General features: G+C 45.5%; 1 protein-coding gene across 7 annotated transcripts in view; it reads right to left on the bottom strand.

Moving 5' to 3' along the window:
- The window catches only part of LOC142373188 (nipped-B-like protein B), a 28644-nt gene that overhangs the window by 2789 nt on the left and 11878 nt on the right, over positions 1 to 13977 (bottom strand). For all 7 annotated transcript variants that reach the window (XM_075456322.1, XM_075456320.1, XM_075456319.1 and 4 more), the window contains 32 exons: positions 13526 to 13594; positions 13319 to 13408; positions 13120 to 13229; positions 12948 to 13034; positions 12604 to 12835; positions 8615 to 8766; positions 8421 to 8501; positions 8176 to 8276; positions 7931 to 8060; positions 7756 to 7838; positions 7413 to 7545; positions 7180 to 7323; positions 6996 to 7082; positions 6567 to 6778; positions 6377 to 6479; positions 6168 to 6266; positions 5744 to 5890; positions 5109 to 5243; positions 4910 to 5008; positions 4749 to 4802; positions 4543 to 4651; positions 4271 to 4407; positions 3894 to 4034; positions 3690 to 3783; positions 3216 to 3370; positions 3030 to 3120; positions 2735 to 2908; positions 2419 to 2609; positions 2201 to 2308; positions 1219 to 1419; positions 920 to 1066; positions 59 to 393 (listed from right to left, as the gene is read on the bottom strand). In XM_075456322.1, coding sequence (XP_075312437.1) covers positions 59 to 393; positions 920 to 1066; positions 1219 to 1419; positions 2201 to 2308; positions 2419 to 2609; positions 2735 to 2908; positions 3030 to 3120; positions 3216 to 3370; positions 3690 to 3783; positions 3894 to 4034; positions 4271 to 4407; positions 4543 to 4651; positions 4749 to 4802; positions 4910 to 5008; positions 5109 to 5243; positions 5744 to 5890; positions 6168 to 6266; positions 6377 to 6479; positions 6567 to 6778; positions 6996 to 7082; positions 7180 to 7323; positions 7413 to 7545; positions 7756 to 7838; positions 7931 to 8060; positions 8176 to 8276; positions 8421 to 8501; positions 8615 to 8766; positions 12604 to 12835; positions 12948 to 13034; positions 13120 to 13229; positions 13319 to 13408; positions 13526 to 13594 — 4231 coding nt within the window. The remainder of the gene's footprint in view (positions 1 to 58; positions 394 to 919; positions 1067 to 1218; positions 1420 to 2200; positions 2309 to 2418; positions 2610 to 2734; positions 2909 to 3029; positions 3121 to 3215; positions 3371 to 3689; positions 3784 to 3893; positions 4035 to 4270; positions 4408 to 4542; positions 4652 to 4748; positions 4803 to 4909; positions 5009 to 5108; positions 5244 to 5743; positions 5891 to 6167; positions 6267 to 6376; positions 6480 to 6566; positions 6779 to 6995; positions 7083 to 7179; positions 7324 to 7412; positions 7546 to 7755; positions 7839 to 7930; positions 8061 to 8175; positions 8277 to 8420; positions 8502 to 8614; positions 8767 to 12603; positions 12836 to 12947; positions 13035 to 13119; positions 13230 to 13318; positions 13409 to 13525; positions 13595 to 13977) is intronic.

The following is a 13977-nucleotide window of genomic DNA, read 5'->3' on the forward strand; positions in this document are numbered from 1 at the left end:
ACAAATGCTTAGCAAGCCGATAGAAGCTCGATCCCAAGCCGTTTCTGATGCTACCTACCTGTCTGAGAAGCCGTAAAGGTTTTTCAGGTGCTGTTTGAGCACCAGCAGCAGCAGAATCCCCTGTGAAGCGCTGGCAAACTCCAGCAGAGGGGTGGTGTTTTCAGGCAGACGGTCCATCACCGCATCCTCGTCCTCCATGTCTGAGTCCGAGTCTGCAGTTTTCTTTCGCCTGCGGACCACATCATCCTCTTCGTCGCTGCTGCTGGATGAGCTGCTGCTGCTGCTGTGCTCGTCGTCATCATCAGAGCTGCTTTTCCTCCTCCGAGAATGCTGCTTCTTCCTCTTTTTCTTCTTCACCTTCTTTTCCTGCCTCACGGGCTCCTTCCGTAAACACTGCAAAGACAAGAAAATCCCTCTTTGGTTAAATTTCCAGTTAAATTAAGGGTTAAGCACAGCAAGCGATCGGTTTTGGGTGTATTTCATAAGCACAGGGTCCGCTTTTCATCTTCTCATCAATACAACAACCACAAGCATTTGGGAACTAAGGAGATCATTTGTTTTGAAAAAGAAGTATTCTTTCCCCGTTGCTACATAGGATTTTAGGTGCTAAACAGTTTGACGCATTCTGTATCATTACTTATTTGTCTTTTATTTGTTCTAATCCATCAAATGTAATCAGTAGATGAGAGGTCTGGACTGTAAACAGGCCAGTTTATGACACAGACTCTTATCACAAAGCCATGCTATTGCAATAAGTGTGCAAACAAGTGTGGTTTGTTGCCACTTTGTTGACACAAAAAAGCCCTTCTCTGAAAAAGGCTTAATCTGGATGGTGGTGTATGTACACATATATGTTTTTCATTGCATGGTAGATTTAACATTGCCTATTTAAGCCTTCCTACCATCTCTTAGCTCTTACCTCCTTAAAAGTCTGGAGCAGGTTGCTACCAGAGACAGACAGAGTAATGTCTATATGGTGCATGATGAAAAGAGGCTCCTCCTGGCTCTGGTAAGGGAAGCAGGCCAAGTTGTCGGCTATGAACAGCAGCCTGTTCACCTCTGTTTTCTATAGGAGAGCAAAAAAAATTAACCGTTCAAGACCAAACTTATTTACTCTAGAATATCATTTGCCATCTTCTTTACACACACCTAAATATCTTTATCATAAATATTGTATAAATGTGCAATTGTCAATCTAGAGAAGAGAAGTGAACTTACAGAACTGTCATCAAACAGGTTGAGCAGGGAGATGAGGAAAGCCCGTCTGTGTTGTCGGTTCCCACGGACCAACGTGTACAGATGAGAGCAGAGGGCTGAGTCTGAGTCATCGTGACGGAAACCTCGGATCGCCGCAGCTTTGGGTCCATTTATGGCCTGTTGCACCTGATAGGACATCTTCAACCCTGCAACGGCCTTCATCTGTGAACACACAGAGAGAGTTTCATTACTCATCAAGTAAGCAGATTATATTATATTTTAACTAAAATGCATTATTTTAAAGCCTGTGCTTACTTTCAGTAGACAACAAAGTCTCTGGTCAAAAGCAATTTACAGCGCATTACTATATGCACAAAGCATATATTCTACATGTGTTTATGAAAAGATAAAAGAGTATGTATCACCCGCATTACACTGTGTACAAAACAGGCTAGAATGAAGTTAAAAGCTGAGTGTAACAGTAAGTTAACCTTCACTTCAGATTTGAAAAAGACATGACGCTATCATAAATTGTTCGCTTTAAATTATTTTGAAAGGACACGAAATCTATATGGAAAAATACAATCTTTTTCATTCCTCAGTCCTTAAAACAACTGCTCAGGTAGTATTTAATCTGAGACAGTATTGTTAAGTAAAGTGAGAACAGTACAAAGTAAACTAATGTGTAAACTAACAAGTTAAATTCAGTTGAAGCACATATAAACACTACAGGAAGATACCTGTTGCAGTAGACTCTGAAATTAATGGCCTGGAGGGTTAAATTGTGATTTTGTGTTTGCTCCCTGAGCGTTTACAGACTGTGTGTCTGTTCCCTTCACTGCTGGAAGCAGCAACAGAATCTTCTAATTACTATTTATGATCACAGATGCTACATACTCTGATTTTCTGCAATGCACAACTTCGCACGGCCAAAGATAGATCAAACCATCATATTTTGTACTTTCACACCCTTTCAGGTATCCATTAAAGAGCAGCTACTCACATGGATGAAACCTGAGTATTTCTTGTCAATCTCCACAAGTTGTTGGTCTGCCTTATTCTTCATGGTTGGTTCTGGATCGGTTCCCATGGCAATCAAATAGGGAACACACTAAACACAAAGGAGCATAGAACATAAAGATCTTATTCCAACCTTGTCCATAAAACAGACAACTTTCAATTCTTGGGTGATCCTCATCCTAAGTAAGACTGTGAACGCACCTGTACGGGATGGATGAGGCCCTGGCTGAGAGTCAGTGTGATGACACTCAGGGCAAAGTGCCGAACAGTGGACTGTGAGTGGAAGAAGGACTCCAGCACCTGCTTCAGGTAAATCTGCATTATGGAGCTGCTCATGCCTGATGACACGTCCCCCATTTCCTTCAGATCCTCTTGCTTGGCTTTATCCTTCCCTGAATAGACAAAAACATCAGCCTAATCAGTCTGCGGCTGTTCCACTGTGCATGGCTCCCACGCTCAATGAACATTAACACTAATCCTCCTGCAGCCGAACTCCTTAAACGTTTGTTAAACTCACATTCACGGTCAGCTTCTTGCATTCGAGAGTCCTCCTCCTGCAGGTAGGTCTGCATGTTTTTAAGCACCTGGATCTTCAAACTGACCACACTGCTCTCATCTGACAGGATGCTGTTATACAGAACCTTCACCTCTTGCATAAACATGAGCTCTGGGTGCATGATGAACTGGAAACCTTTACGCAATTGAAAGTATTAATTACAGGTGTCATTACTGAGAGAACTAAAGTCAAACAAATGAACAACATATCACAGTATACATGCAGGGATTACATTTTATCTGAGCCTACAACGTACCTAAACCTATGATGGCCTTGATTTGGACCTCCTCATCCTCATGAGTGGTGAAATACAGCAGAAGATCCAACACTTTGTCCTTGATGACAATCTGAGAGACACACAAGTGGAGACAGCAAGATCGATCAAAATGTCTTCTACAAAGGTTCCAAAAAAACAACCCTAAAGCAAAGGACTGGCGTTTACCTTGTTAGCACCTTTGAACTCTTCCTGGTCAAAATCAAAGTGTCGACAAAGAGCCCCCACAGTAAACAACGAGCGCAGCAGAGTAGGCTTGTTTGCAGCCAGAGTGGAGCTGCCGGAGTCCTCCTGGTGCTGTGTCTTGAGTTTAGCCAGCGCTCCTGTGAAATAAATCACACATCAAGAGAAAACCAAATCATGACAAATACCCTCTTTAGTTCATACGTCTGTGTTCAGAGTTTTTAAACAACGAGCTGTAAATCTAACATTTCCTTTGAAATTGAATAGTTAAAAATGACACATGCTGACCAACATTATGTATATGCATATTCCTAACATATTGACCACTTTACATTCATTTGTGAGCTTTGGCTTTTAAGGTATACAAGAATGACCTTGTAACAACATTTCTGCTGATGAGGAGCTCAAATCTGAGCTGTTACCTTTTTTCCAATTATGATGCATTTACATAATACTTACCATAGTACCGATTGAAACAAGCCCAAACAAACTTGTAGTTGTGTGTGACTTTGTTAACAACTGCACCAAGACAGCTCACACAGTGTTGCACGACCTGAGAAACAAATAGGGCAAAGGAGATGTTTTCAAACACTGTTCGTACTTATGCTGCTTGTGATTTTTGGGAGTTGTTTGTGAAACCTGTGAGCTGCAAATGAGACTGACCGTCATGCCGTGTTTGATGATAAGCTTCATCAGGTCTTCCTCTATAGTGGTGAGGAAAGTCTCACTTGGGTTCTCCATCAGAGGCACAACAAGCTCCAGGATCTTCGCCACGTTGCAGATCATCACAAAGTCATTCTGAGTCTAAAAGGACAGCATGGAGTCACATGATAGCTGAGCTGTTCGAACCATTTGTTGTGTTCAAGTTTAGTTTTGTTCAAGTTTAGTTTTGTGTCGAGCAGCTGCATTTCCATGCACCTGCCACTAGATGGCCCTATTGCACCACATAAAAGTTTGGGAATACAAGTCTCGACTCCAGCAAAAACCATTTGTCTTAAATTCAAACATTCTCACACCGAGCAAAATGACACGATACTCACATTGCACTTGGTGGTCAAGTAGGGCTGCATCGTCATGGCGTGTTTGACCATTAACTGTGCTCGGATTTTAGTAAACAGGTAGAGAGTGGAGATGCATGCTACCAGACGACCTGAGTTTACTCCTTTGTCCTCACAGTCTGAGAAACAAACAGGAAAAAAAAAAGCTATTTACCCCTGCAAAGCGATGTGTAACACAATGGGATTTTGTCTGTAGAAATGCATCTTCATTTCTTTGACAAAGTACCTCTACTTTTGATCATTTTATAATTTACCTGGAAGAGACTCCTCATATTTTAGTATGTGTTCCACTAAATTGTCCACCAACTGAACGCAGGCCTTCATGGCAGGCTTGTACGAAGCGTCCTTCTCTGACTTCAGCAACTGCATGATCACAATCATACATCGGTTCCATAAAACGCCCAAACAAAATATGCACACTTACAGCTGCATGACGTGTAAAAAGAGTCCCATCACTCACATTTTGCAGGAGCTGCTCGAACCAGTCATAGCCTGAATCTTTACACGCCAGCACCTAGGATCAAATCAAAGCATGACATGAGTCACACTATGACAATCTGCTAAAAACCACTATATTTGTTATTTGAGCCATTACAGAAATTCTGTCTTAAACAAACTCACCACATCTGTGATGTTCAGAATCTTTCTGGTCATAGCTTCTTTGTCGTGACTGCTCGTCGGGGAAAACCACAGTTTCTGGAATGTCTCATTCACTAGTTTCTGCAAAGGAGACGATGTTTAGGCATATAAAACGTACATCAAAAAAGAAAAGAAAGAGGACACTTACAAAATACACAAACACACAAAGATAAACTCAAACCTTGATCCCTTCTTCATCGTTCACCCTTCGGATCATCTTGACACACATCTCAGTGATCTTGTGGAAGTCGGGCTGCTCCAGGCAAATGTCCCTCAGAATCTTAATGACTCTTTTTCTCACACTGATGCCTGTGTCCTGTGTGTCGAGAAAATGATATTAACTGAACAGGAAGGGCCTCTTTTGATCACGTTCGCTCTTAACGCCAAAACACAAACTATCCAGAGGAAATATGAAAACAAGCGCAAAAAAGACAGACAACTAATCAAGGATAAAGTGATCAGAGGAACGACTTCACTCGCAGTTTTACACACATTAAGTCCAAATGCCGAATTTTTGCATTACATCATTTGATATTTAGGTGTTCATGTTGGAGAAGGATTTGAATCCAGATGACCCTTTTCACTTTAAATAAACTTTCAGGTCCCACTTTGCCAAAGTCAAGAGAAAAATTCAACCCGAGACAACTGCATGATCCATGTTTCCTGGTTCCTTTTTTTTTATTTTTTATAAACCCCTGACAGGACACGAGCGCTGCCAAATCTATCTCAACAGGAGTATTTGATATATTTTCTTAGAAGTGTATCATGCACTCATATGCAAAAGAATGAGTGAAGGAAGAAAGTTTAAGAAATTACCAAAATCCTTTCGATGAGCATGTCATAGTACTGCTCAATGAGCTCAGGTCGACTTAGCACAAAGCGGCCGAGGAGCTCCACAGCTGCCTCTCGTACACTGGTGGAGTTGTCCATGAGGCGGCAGTGAACCCCACGCTGCATGTCCAACTGAAAGATAGATGCGAGGGGTCAGTCAAGCACAGATAGAAATGAAACTATGACTGCTTTTTTTTGGGATAAACATACAGAACTACAGCCATCGATGCCGTGTTCAGGCAATGAATGAGGAGTTGTATGTCCCCCAGATCCTGAATGTGTTCAGAGCTCAAAAAATAAACAAAAAGCATGAGACTGATGACTGAAAAAATGCCGCCAAAACTGTTGTTCGTGTATCCAAAGTGAAACAGTTGGGATACAGATTGGGATGCAATACAGAATGACCCACCCGTGCCAGAATACTTGGATCCACAGCCACAACTTCAGAAAGACACTTCATGGCTTTAGTCCTGACTGCGATGGCGCTCTCACCCAGGACTCTCAGAATCTATATTGAAAAGATTAAGGAAAAAAAAAAAAAAAAAAACAGAAAAAAAACGATCAAAGCCAATGCAATATAATCTCTCACTCGTCTTAATATTGAATTAATCCTCTTACCTGTGACAAATAAATATCAAAGCTCTGTGCAAATGGCCTCATAGAGGCCAGATATCTGACAATCAGACAAGAGTCCTCGTAGTCTACTGTGTCAGAGTTCATCCTGAAAGAAAAGCCATGAGGACGGCTTAATACCATGACGGGATATTAAATTCAACTGCGCCACAGTTTGGTGTGAAGCAGCGCTTACCTTGGATAGCTGAAATTTGATGAAGTCTTGATGACCTTGCGGAGGAATTTCTTCTGCAACTCCGCCCTCTGCATGATCTCCTCAGTGGAGTCAACAATTTTGGAATGAAGGTGACCCGAGTCCTCGTCATATTCATTTTGAGACTTAATCGCCTTGTCTGCCTCTGTTGTAGTGTCCCTCAACCACTGGGCGATGTAAAAATTCCTAGCAAACTGGAAGAAGCAAATACGTACATATGTGATTGCATGTTTTCAACACCGTAAAGCATAACAAAGAGAATGTTACCAAAGCAGAAACCCCTTTTTGCAAACTCATGTGCCCAATCATACACATGTCAAGACATTTCTAACTTAAACATTAAGTAACAAAAGTATGGTCATACATGTTCCCATTAATATTATATTTAGGGTATGAAAACTAAACACTCACCACTAAAGCTGGATCTGTATTAACGTTCCCATCTAGAAATTCCAGCAAAGCCTTCTGGAGCTGCTGTGTCTCATTACTGCCTGGAGTCTGTAAAGAGACAAATATGCCCGCAGCATGTCAAAAGCAGTTCAGCCCGTCTGCTTTTTTGCACGTGTTAAAACTATCCTGTGATTGCCTAGTCCACCTCTTTAAGGATGCGATCAATAGTCCTTTGGTCCATCTTGTTAGAGACGGCATCTTTCCGGAGGCGAGAGGCGACGGTGCCGAGGTAGTCCAGTGATGCCACCCTGAGCGCCATTTCTGTCTGCTTATTACTAAACTGGTGCACCTGTACCACAAGACACAGAGAATGTCAAAATGAAAACAATGACTTACACCGCCGGATGGATGATGAGCGATGTAAACGATGTTGCTCACCAGCAGTCGGCCCAGTAAACTGAGCAGCAGCTCAGCTGCAGGCCACTCAGGCCTGTTGACCGTAGACAGCAGGTCATGAACGAAGTTCTCAAACAGAGGCCTGTAGTCTTCTTCTCCCTGTTTACTTCCACATCTGAAGCGCACAGAACGCAATGCTTTTTTTTTTTTTTTTAAGAAAAACAGTTTAACCAATTTGGAACCAGTTAAATGTGCTGCCTGTCCCGCAGCAGAAGCAGGTTTAGAGTGAAAAGGACACCAACAGAGTCACAACAAACAGATAAACATCGAACGAGGCCAGAAATGCGTGTCGCGTCTTATAGCCAGAGAAGAAATAATCACTTACTTCTTGAGAAAAACTGAAAGAAAGTTCTGCGCCGTCCTCATGGCAGTTTCGTAGGAGTTTGTAACGAGAGCATCTTTGTCAACCTAGGAAAAATGTACCCAATAAGTAAAACAATTTCGGAAACAGAACTTTTTTTCGTGACAAAATGAAAATCCAATCATAACTTCGGGGTTACCTTCTTGTTATGTTCACCCTCGGCCTCTTTGTCAGATTTAAAGTGAACCACACACTGGATGAGCTGAAGAACGAGGGCTGACACCATCTGGATGTACACTGCGTCTCCATCTGAATCACTGCTGTTCAGCCTGGGGTGTATGGGGCATTAATGTCTTTAGCTTTATCTGGTAGCACGGGGAACCTCCATAATGAACTAATTCTATTCATCGCATTTGAGCAAATTTGTTCACAAGTCATAGTAACCTGAAGTTCCTGAGGTTGCGTTTATTGGTAGGCAGTCTTGCCAAGGAGGTGAAAATCTCCTCAAGAATGAGCTGCCTGTGCTTCTCATAACGAGAGAATACCTAAGCAAGAGCAAAATGTGAAGCATTTAATTAAAATCAACTAGTATAGATGTCATGCAGGGGGCTCGAAGAAGGAAAAAACAGTCAGAATGAATTTCAAAGTAATTACAGCAACATTAAAAAAGCATGCAAGGGGTAACTTACTGCTGTCACTAGTGTGATGGCACATAACTGCAGTTCACTGATATTCTCCACATAAAAGGGTGTAATTCCAAGGTTGGACACCTATTTGGGGGAGGGAGGGGGGCGGCACAAAAGCATTCAGATTATGATAAGCTCAACAGTCGAAGGTGATTTAAGGCCAAGAGTTTGACGATTATAAAGATTCAAACTCGCACCTGGAGAATTGTGGTGTCAGTTAGCAGCTGGATTTCAAGCAGCTCTGAGATGTTGCTGATAATGTCACACACTTTGTTGTAGAGGCTGACTACCACCTTCTGCTTGTGGGTGGAAGACTTTGCTCTCTTGGACTTTGAAGTATGCGAGCCACCTGGATCAGGACAATAAATAGGAAATAGGAGCTGATAGAAAAACAACACTGGAGACAGTAGTAGCTCGTTTGAAAGTGACACATTGAGTAGAAATTTCTAAATTCAACAACATGGTCTCACTGAAGGAAATATGAGCACAAGAAAAATGTTGATATCATCATTCATTTTAAAATATTCAAACAAAGATAATTCAGTGTTAGGCTTTTTGTTGTTAAAACGGAGAAAATGCAGCTACTAAACAGGCTGAGACTCCTTAAGGTACATGTCAACATCATACAATACAATGTGCCCGAGTAGTTGCTTGTTTACAACGTCCTGAAACAAAGGCTCAGCAGCTGCCTTGCACTGATCTTGTAAGAATAAGTGCTGAAAAATACTCACTGCACGCTCCAAGAGTCCTTTTAGAACGGAAGGCTCGGTAGGTTACTTTTGCTTTGGAGAGCAACTCCATGACAACGATGAGAAAATTTTTGCTGCCAGCACATTGCCTATTTACTGTAGCTAACTTTACCATCAGCTTCAACCTAATGCCCCCAGGCCAAAACTAGAACTAAAAGCTGAGAGGCCGCCAGACATGATGGAAACTTCCATCCATCCATCATCTTCCGCTGGTCCGGGGATCGGGTCGCGGGGGCAGCAGCTTAAGCAAAGACCCAGACGTCCCTGTCCCCGGCCACTTCCTCCAGCTCTTCTGGGGGGACCCCGAGGCGTTCCCAGGCCAGCCGAGAAACATAGTCTCTCCAACGTGTCCTGGGTCTTCCCCGGGGCCTCCTCCCAGTGGGACGGGCCCGGAACTCCTCACCGGGGAGGCGTCCAGGAGGCATTCTCACCAGATGCCCGAGCCACCTCATCTGACTCCTCTCGATGCGGAGGAGCAGCGGTTCTACTCCGAGCCCCTCCCGGATGACCGAGCTTCTCACCCTATCTCTAAGGGAGAGCCCAGACACCCTGCGGAGGAAACTCATTTCGGCCGCTTGTATTCGCGATCTTGTTCTTTCGGTCACTACCCACAGCTCGTGACCATAAGTGAGGGTAGGAACATAGATTGACCGGTAAATTCGAGAGCTTCGCCTTCTGGCTCAGCTCCTTCTTCACCACGACAGGCCGGTGCAGAGCCCGCATCACTGCAGACGCCGCACCGATCCGTCTGTCAATCTCCTGCTCCATTCGTCCCTCACTCGTGAACAAGACCCCGAGATACTTGAACTCCTCCACTTGGTGAAGGATCACATTCCCGACCCGGAGAGAGCATTCCACCCTTTTCCGGCCGAAGACCATGGTCTCAGACTTGGAGGTGCTGATGGTCATCCCAGCCGCTTCACACTCGGCTGCAAACCGCTCCAGTGAGAGCTGGAGGTCACGGCCTGACGACGCCCACAGAACCACATCGTCCGCAAAAAGCAGAGACCCGATTCTGAGGTCGCCAAACCGGACCCCCTCAACGCCCTGGCTGCGCCTAGAAATTCTGTCCATAAAAATTATGAACAGAATCGGTGACAAAGGGCAGCCCTAACGGAGTCCAACCCTCACAGGAAACATGTCCGACTTACTGCCGGCAATGCGGACCAAACTCTGACACCGATCATACAGAGACCGGACAGCCTGTATCAAGGAGTCCGGCACTCCATACTCCCGGAGCACCCCCCACAAGAGTCCCCGAGGGACACGGTCGAACGCCTTCTCCATGTCCACAAAACACATGTAGACCGGTTGGGCGAACTCCCATGCACCCTCAAGGATCCTGCGGAGGGTATAGAGCTGGTCTACTGTTCCACGGCCAGGACGAAAACCACACTGCACCTCCTGAATCCGAGATTCGACTATCCGGCGGATCCTCCTCTCCAGTACCCCCGAATAGACCTTACCAGGGAGGCTGAGGAGTGTGATCCCCCTATAGTTGGAACACACCCTCCGGTCCCCCTTTTTAAAGAGGGGGACCACCACCCCGATCTGCCAGTCCAGAGGCACTGCCCCCGATGTCCACGCGATGCTGCAGAGGCGTGTCAACCAAGACAGCCCCACAACATCCAGAGCCCCGAGGAACTCAGGACGGACCTCATCCACCCCCGGGGCCTTGCCACCGAGGAGTTTTTTGACCACCTCGGCAACCTCAGCCCCAGAAATGGGAGGCCCCACGTCCGAGCTCCCCAACTCTGCTTCCTCACCGGAAGGCGTGTCGGTAGGACCGAGGAGGCCCTCGAAGTATTCTCCCCACCGACTCACGACATCCCTAGTTGAAGTCAGCAGAGCCCCGCCCTCACCATACACAGTGTTGACGGTGCATCGCTTCCCCCCTCTGAGCCGCCGGATGGTGGACCAGAATGTCCTCGAGGCCGTCCGGAAGTCGTTCTCCATGGCCTCCCCGAACTCCTCCCAAGCCCGGGTTTTTGCCTCAGCAACCGCCGAGGCTGCGTTCCGCTTGGCCTGTCGGTACCCATCAGCTGCTTCCAGAGTCCCACTGGCCAAAAAGGCCCGATAGGACTCTTTCTTCAGCTTGACGGCCTCCCTCACCACTGGGGTCCACCAGCGGGTTTGGGGATTGCCGCCACGACAGGCACCGACCACCTTACGGCCACAGCTCCGGTCGGCCGCCTCAACAATGGAGGCATGGAACATGGCCCATTCGGGCTCAATGTCCCCCACCTCCCCCGGGACATGGTTGAAGCTCTGCCGGAGGTGGGAGTTGAAACTCCTCCTTACAGGGGATTCCGCCAGCCGTTCCCAACAGACCCTCACAATACGTTTGGGCCTGCCAGGTCTGACCGGCTTCCTCCCCCACCAGCGGAGCCAACTCACCACCAGGTGGTGATCAGTTGACAGCTCCGCCCCTCTCTTCACCCGGGTGTCCAGGACATACGGCTGCAAGTCTGACGATAAGACTACAAAGTCGATCATCGAGCTGCGGCCTAGGGTGTCCTGGTGCCAAGTGCACATATGGACACCCTTATGCCTGAACATGGTGTTCGTTATGGACAGTCCGTGACGAGCACAGAAGTCCAACAACAAAACACCACTCTGATTCAGATCGGGGGGGCCGTTCCTCCCAATCACGCCCCTCCAGGTCTCACTGTCATTGCCCACGTGAGCACTGAAGTCCCCCAGCAGGACGAGGGAGTCTCCCGGAGGAGCACTCTCCAGTGCCTCCTCCAGGTACTCCAAAAAGGGTGGGTACTCTGAACTGCCGTTCGGTGCATAAGCACAAACAACAGTCAGGACCCGTCCCCCCACCCTAAGGCGGAGAGAGGCTACCCTCTCGTCTACCGGGGTGAACCCCAATGTACAGGCGCACAGCCGGGGGGCAATAAGTATGCCCACACCTGCTCTACGCCTCTCACCGCGGGCAACTCCAGAGTGGAAAAGAGTCCAACCCCTCTCGAGGAGGCTGGTTCCGGAGCCTCCTCGAGATGGAAACTTTAAGATCTTAAACGAATAGTGGAAGACTGATTTCGGGCTGTGGTGTTTAGATGTTCTCTTCTGCGTTTCAGAAACTGCGAAAACTGTGAGACTGCTTCATTAATGTGACAAATGAATGGTCATAATGCGAGTAATTCTGAAAATGGAAATGCAGGTAAACATTTCTGGGTCAGTGGTTCAGTGCCGACTGACATGCATACGACTGAGCTGCGTGCGTTTGTTTGCAGGTGACAAAACTCAGAGGTCTATGCCTACATCTGCCTCATTTTTAAGTTTCATGAAGCGAGCATTAAAAAGAGGGTAAGAGGAAGTGCAAAAGGATTGTCAAGTATTTGAGCAGATCTAAGTGATGCATGCACTAAAATGTCTCCTGAATATGTGTAGAACAGCTAAGAAAATAACAGATTAACACCGTGGCTGACCTCCATGACGATCCACTCTGTAGGCCGGGTCATAGTGAGAGTACAAAGTGTTTTGCAGATGGAACTTGGTGAACTGCAACACCCTCTCGATCACATCTTCTATATAAACTGCCTGAGGCATGTGTGGAGATGTCATTATGTTGAGTGCAGTCAAACAGGCGTCGGCAGACTTAGTCACCCGCTCCATTATGAGGTCACGCCACAAACGCTCCTCATCCATAGAATCGTTTTCCTACAAATGAATTCCAAAACAAACAAATCAATAAAACAGACAGTTTTGACCGTTTTCACTTCCACAGAATAATATCATACATACGATATCTAATATCAGGCTGATAACTTACGTGACTCATCAGGGTAGAAAGTTTGACGCTGTCCTGAATGTTCTTCTCCAGTATATTCAAGATTTTCACCAGTTTTTTGGATGAAAACTGTGGACCAAAAAGACGACTGGTTATCTTAAGAAAACTGCGGCTGCATCTGTGAACCACTGTACATACACCAGACTATTCTAACCTTGTAAAAGATACCCATAGCCTTAAGCTTGGTGGAGTCGCTGCTGAGCTCACTCAGCTGCAGCTTTCCAAGTAAGAGCTCCTGAGGTATTTCATCCTCATCCTCATCATCTGTTTGAGGGAGAAGATGGCATTTCTTGACTCAACACTCCCAACAAATGCTTTTAACGTGGAATCGTGCAGCAGCACCTCGTGTTTACCTGAGGCAGTGACATCCACGTCCTCGAGGCTCTCGAGCATGCTGTCCACAGCGGATGCAAATCTCTTAAATGTGGAGGAGTCTGTCTTTTCTATGAAATGAATAGAAAACACCTCAATTCATACAACACCAACAACAACAACAGTGTTGCTTAACAGAATGTTAAGTTGAAAGCGATGTCTGTCAAACATAAAAGTCAAATCATTACCCTCAAGTGTCATGGAATCGTACGCCATCCTGTTTTTCTGTTTCTCTTTCTTCTTCATTTTCCTGCCAGCTGAACAAAACAAGACCGCGACAACGTTAGCCAAGGATAACGGCATCTAAACCTGAAGCTGTCAACATGAAATAAAAACACTAAATGTAGCAATCAACCCACTCCTAAGTGACATGCAATCGCTTTCAAATTACAGTTATCTGAACGACAGCTGTAAGAAACGGTCGCAATTTCTGTGCCTTTTAGCCCTTTTCAGACACAAGACGTCTAATATTAATGGCTTTATCCATCCTCTAAAATAAGATCATTCAGTCATTCAGATGTTGGCCACTCTAACGCTCCTGAGCACTTTATAGAGACGTACTTGTGACAGCAATCGAGCAAGTCATTGTATGAGCAAGATATTTTCCATTTATGTGAAAATCGACAGAAAATCAAATGGG

The sequence above is a fragment of the Odontesthes bonariensis genome, chromosome 22, assembly GCF_027942865.1.
Source record: "Odontesthes bonariensis isolate fOdoBon6 chromosome 22, fOdoBon6.hap1, whole genome shotgun sequence".
Lineage (NCBI taxonomy): Eukaryota > Metazoa > Chordata > Actinopteri > Atheriniformes > Atherinopsidae > Odontesthes > Odontesthes bonariensis.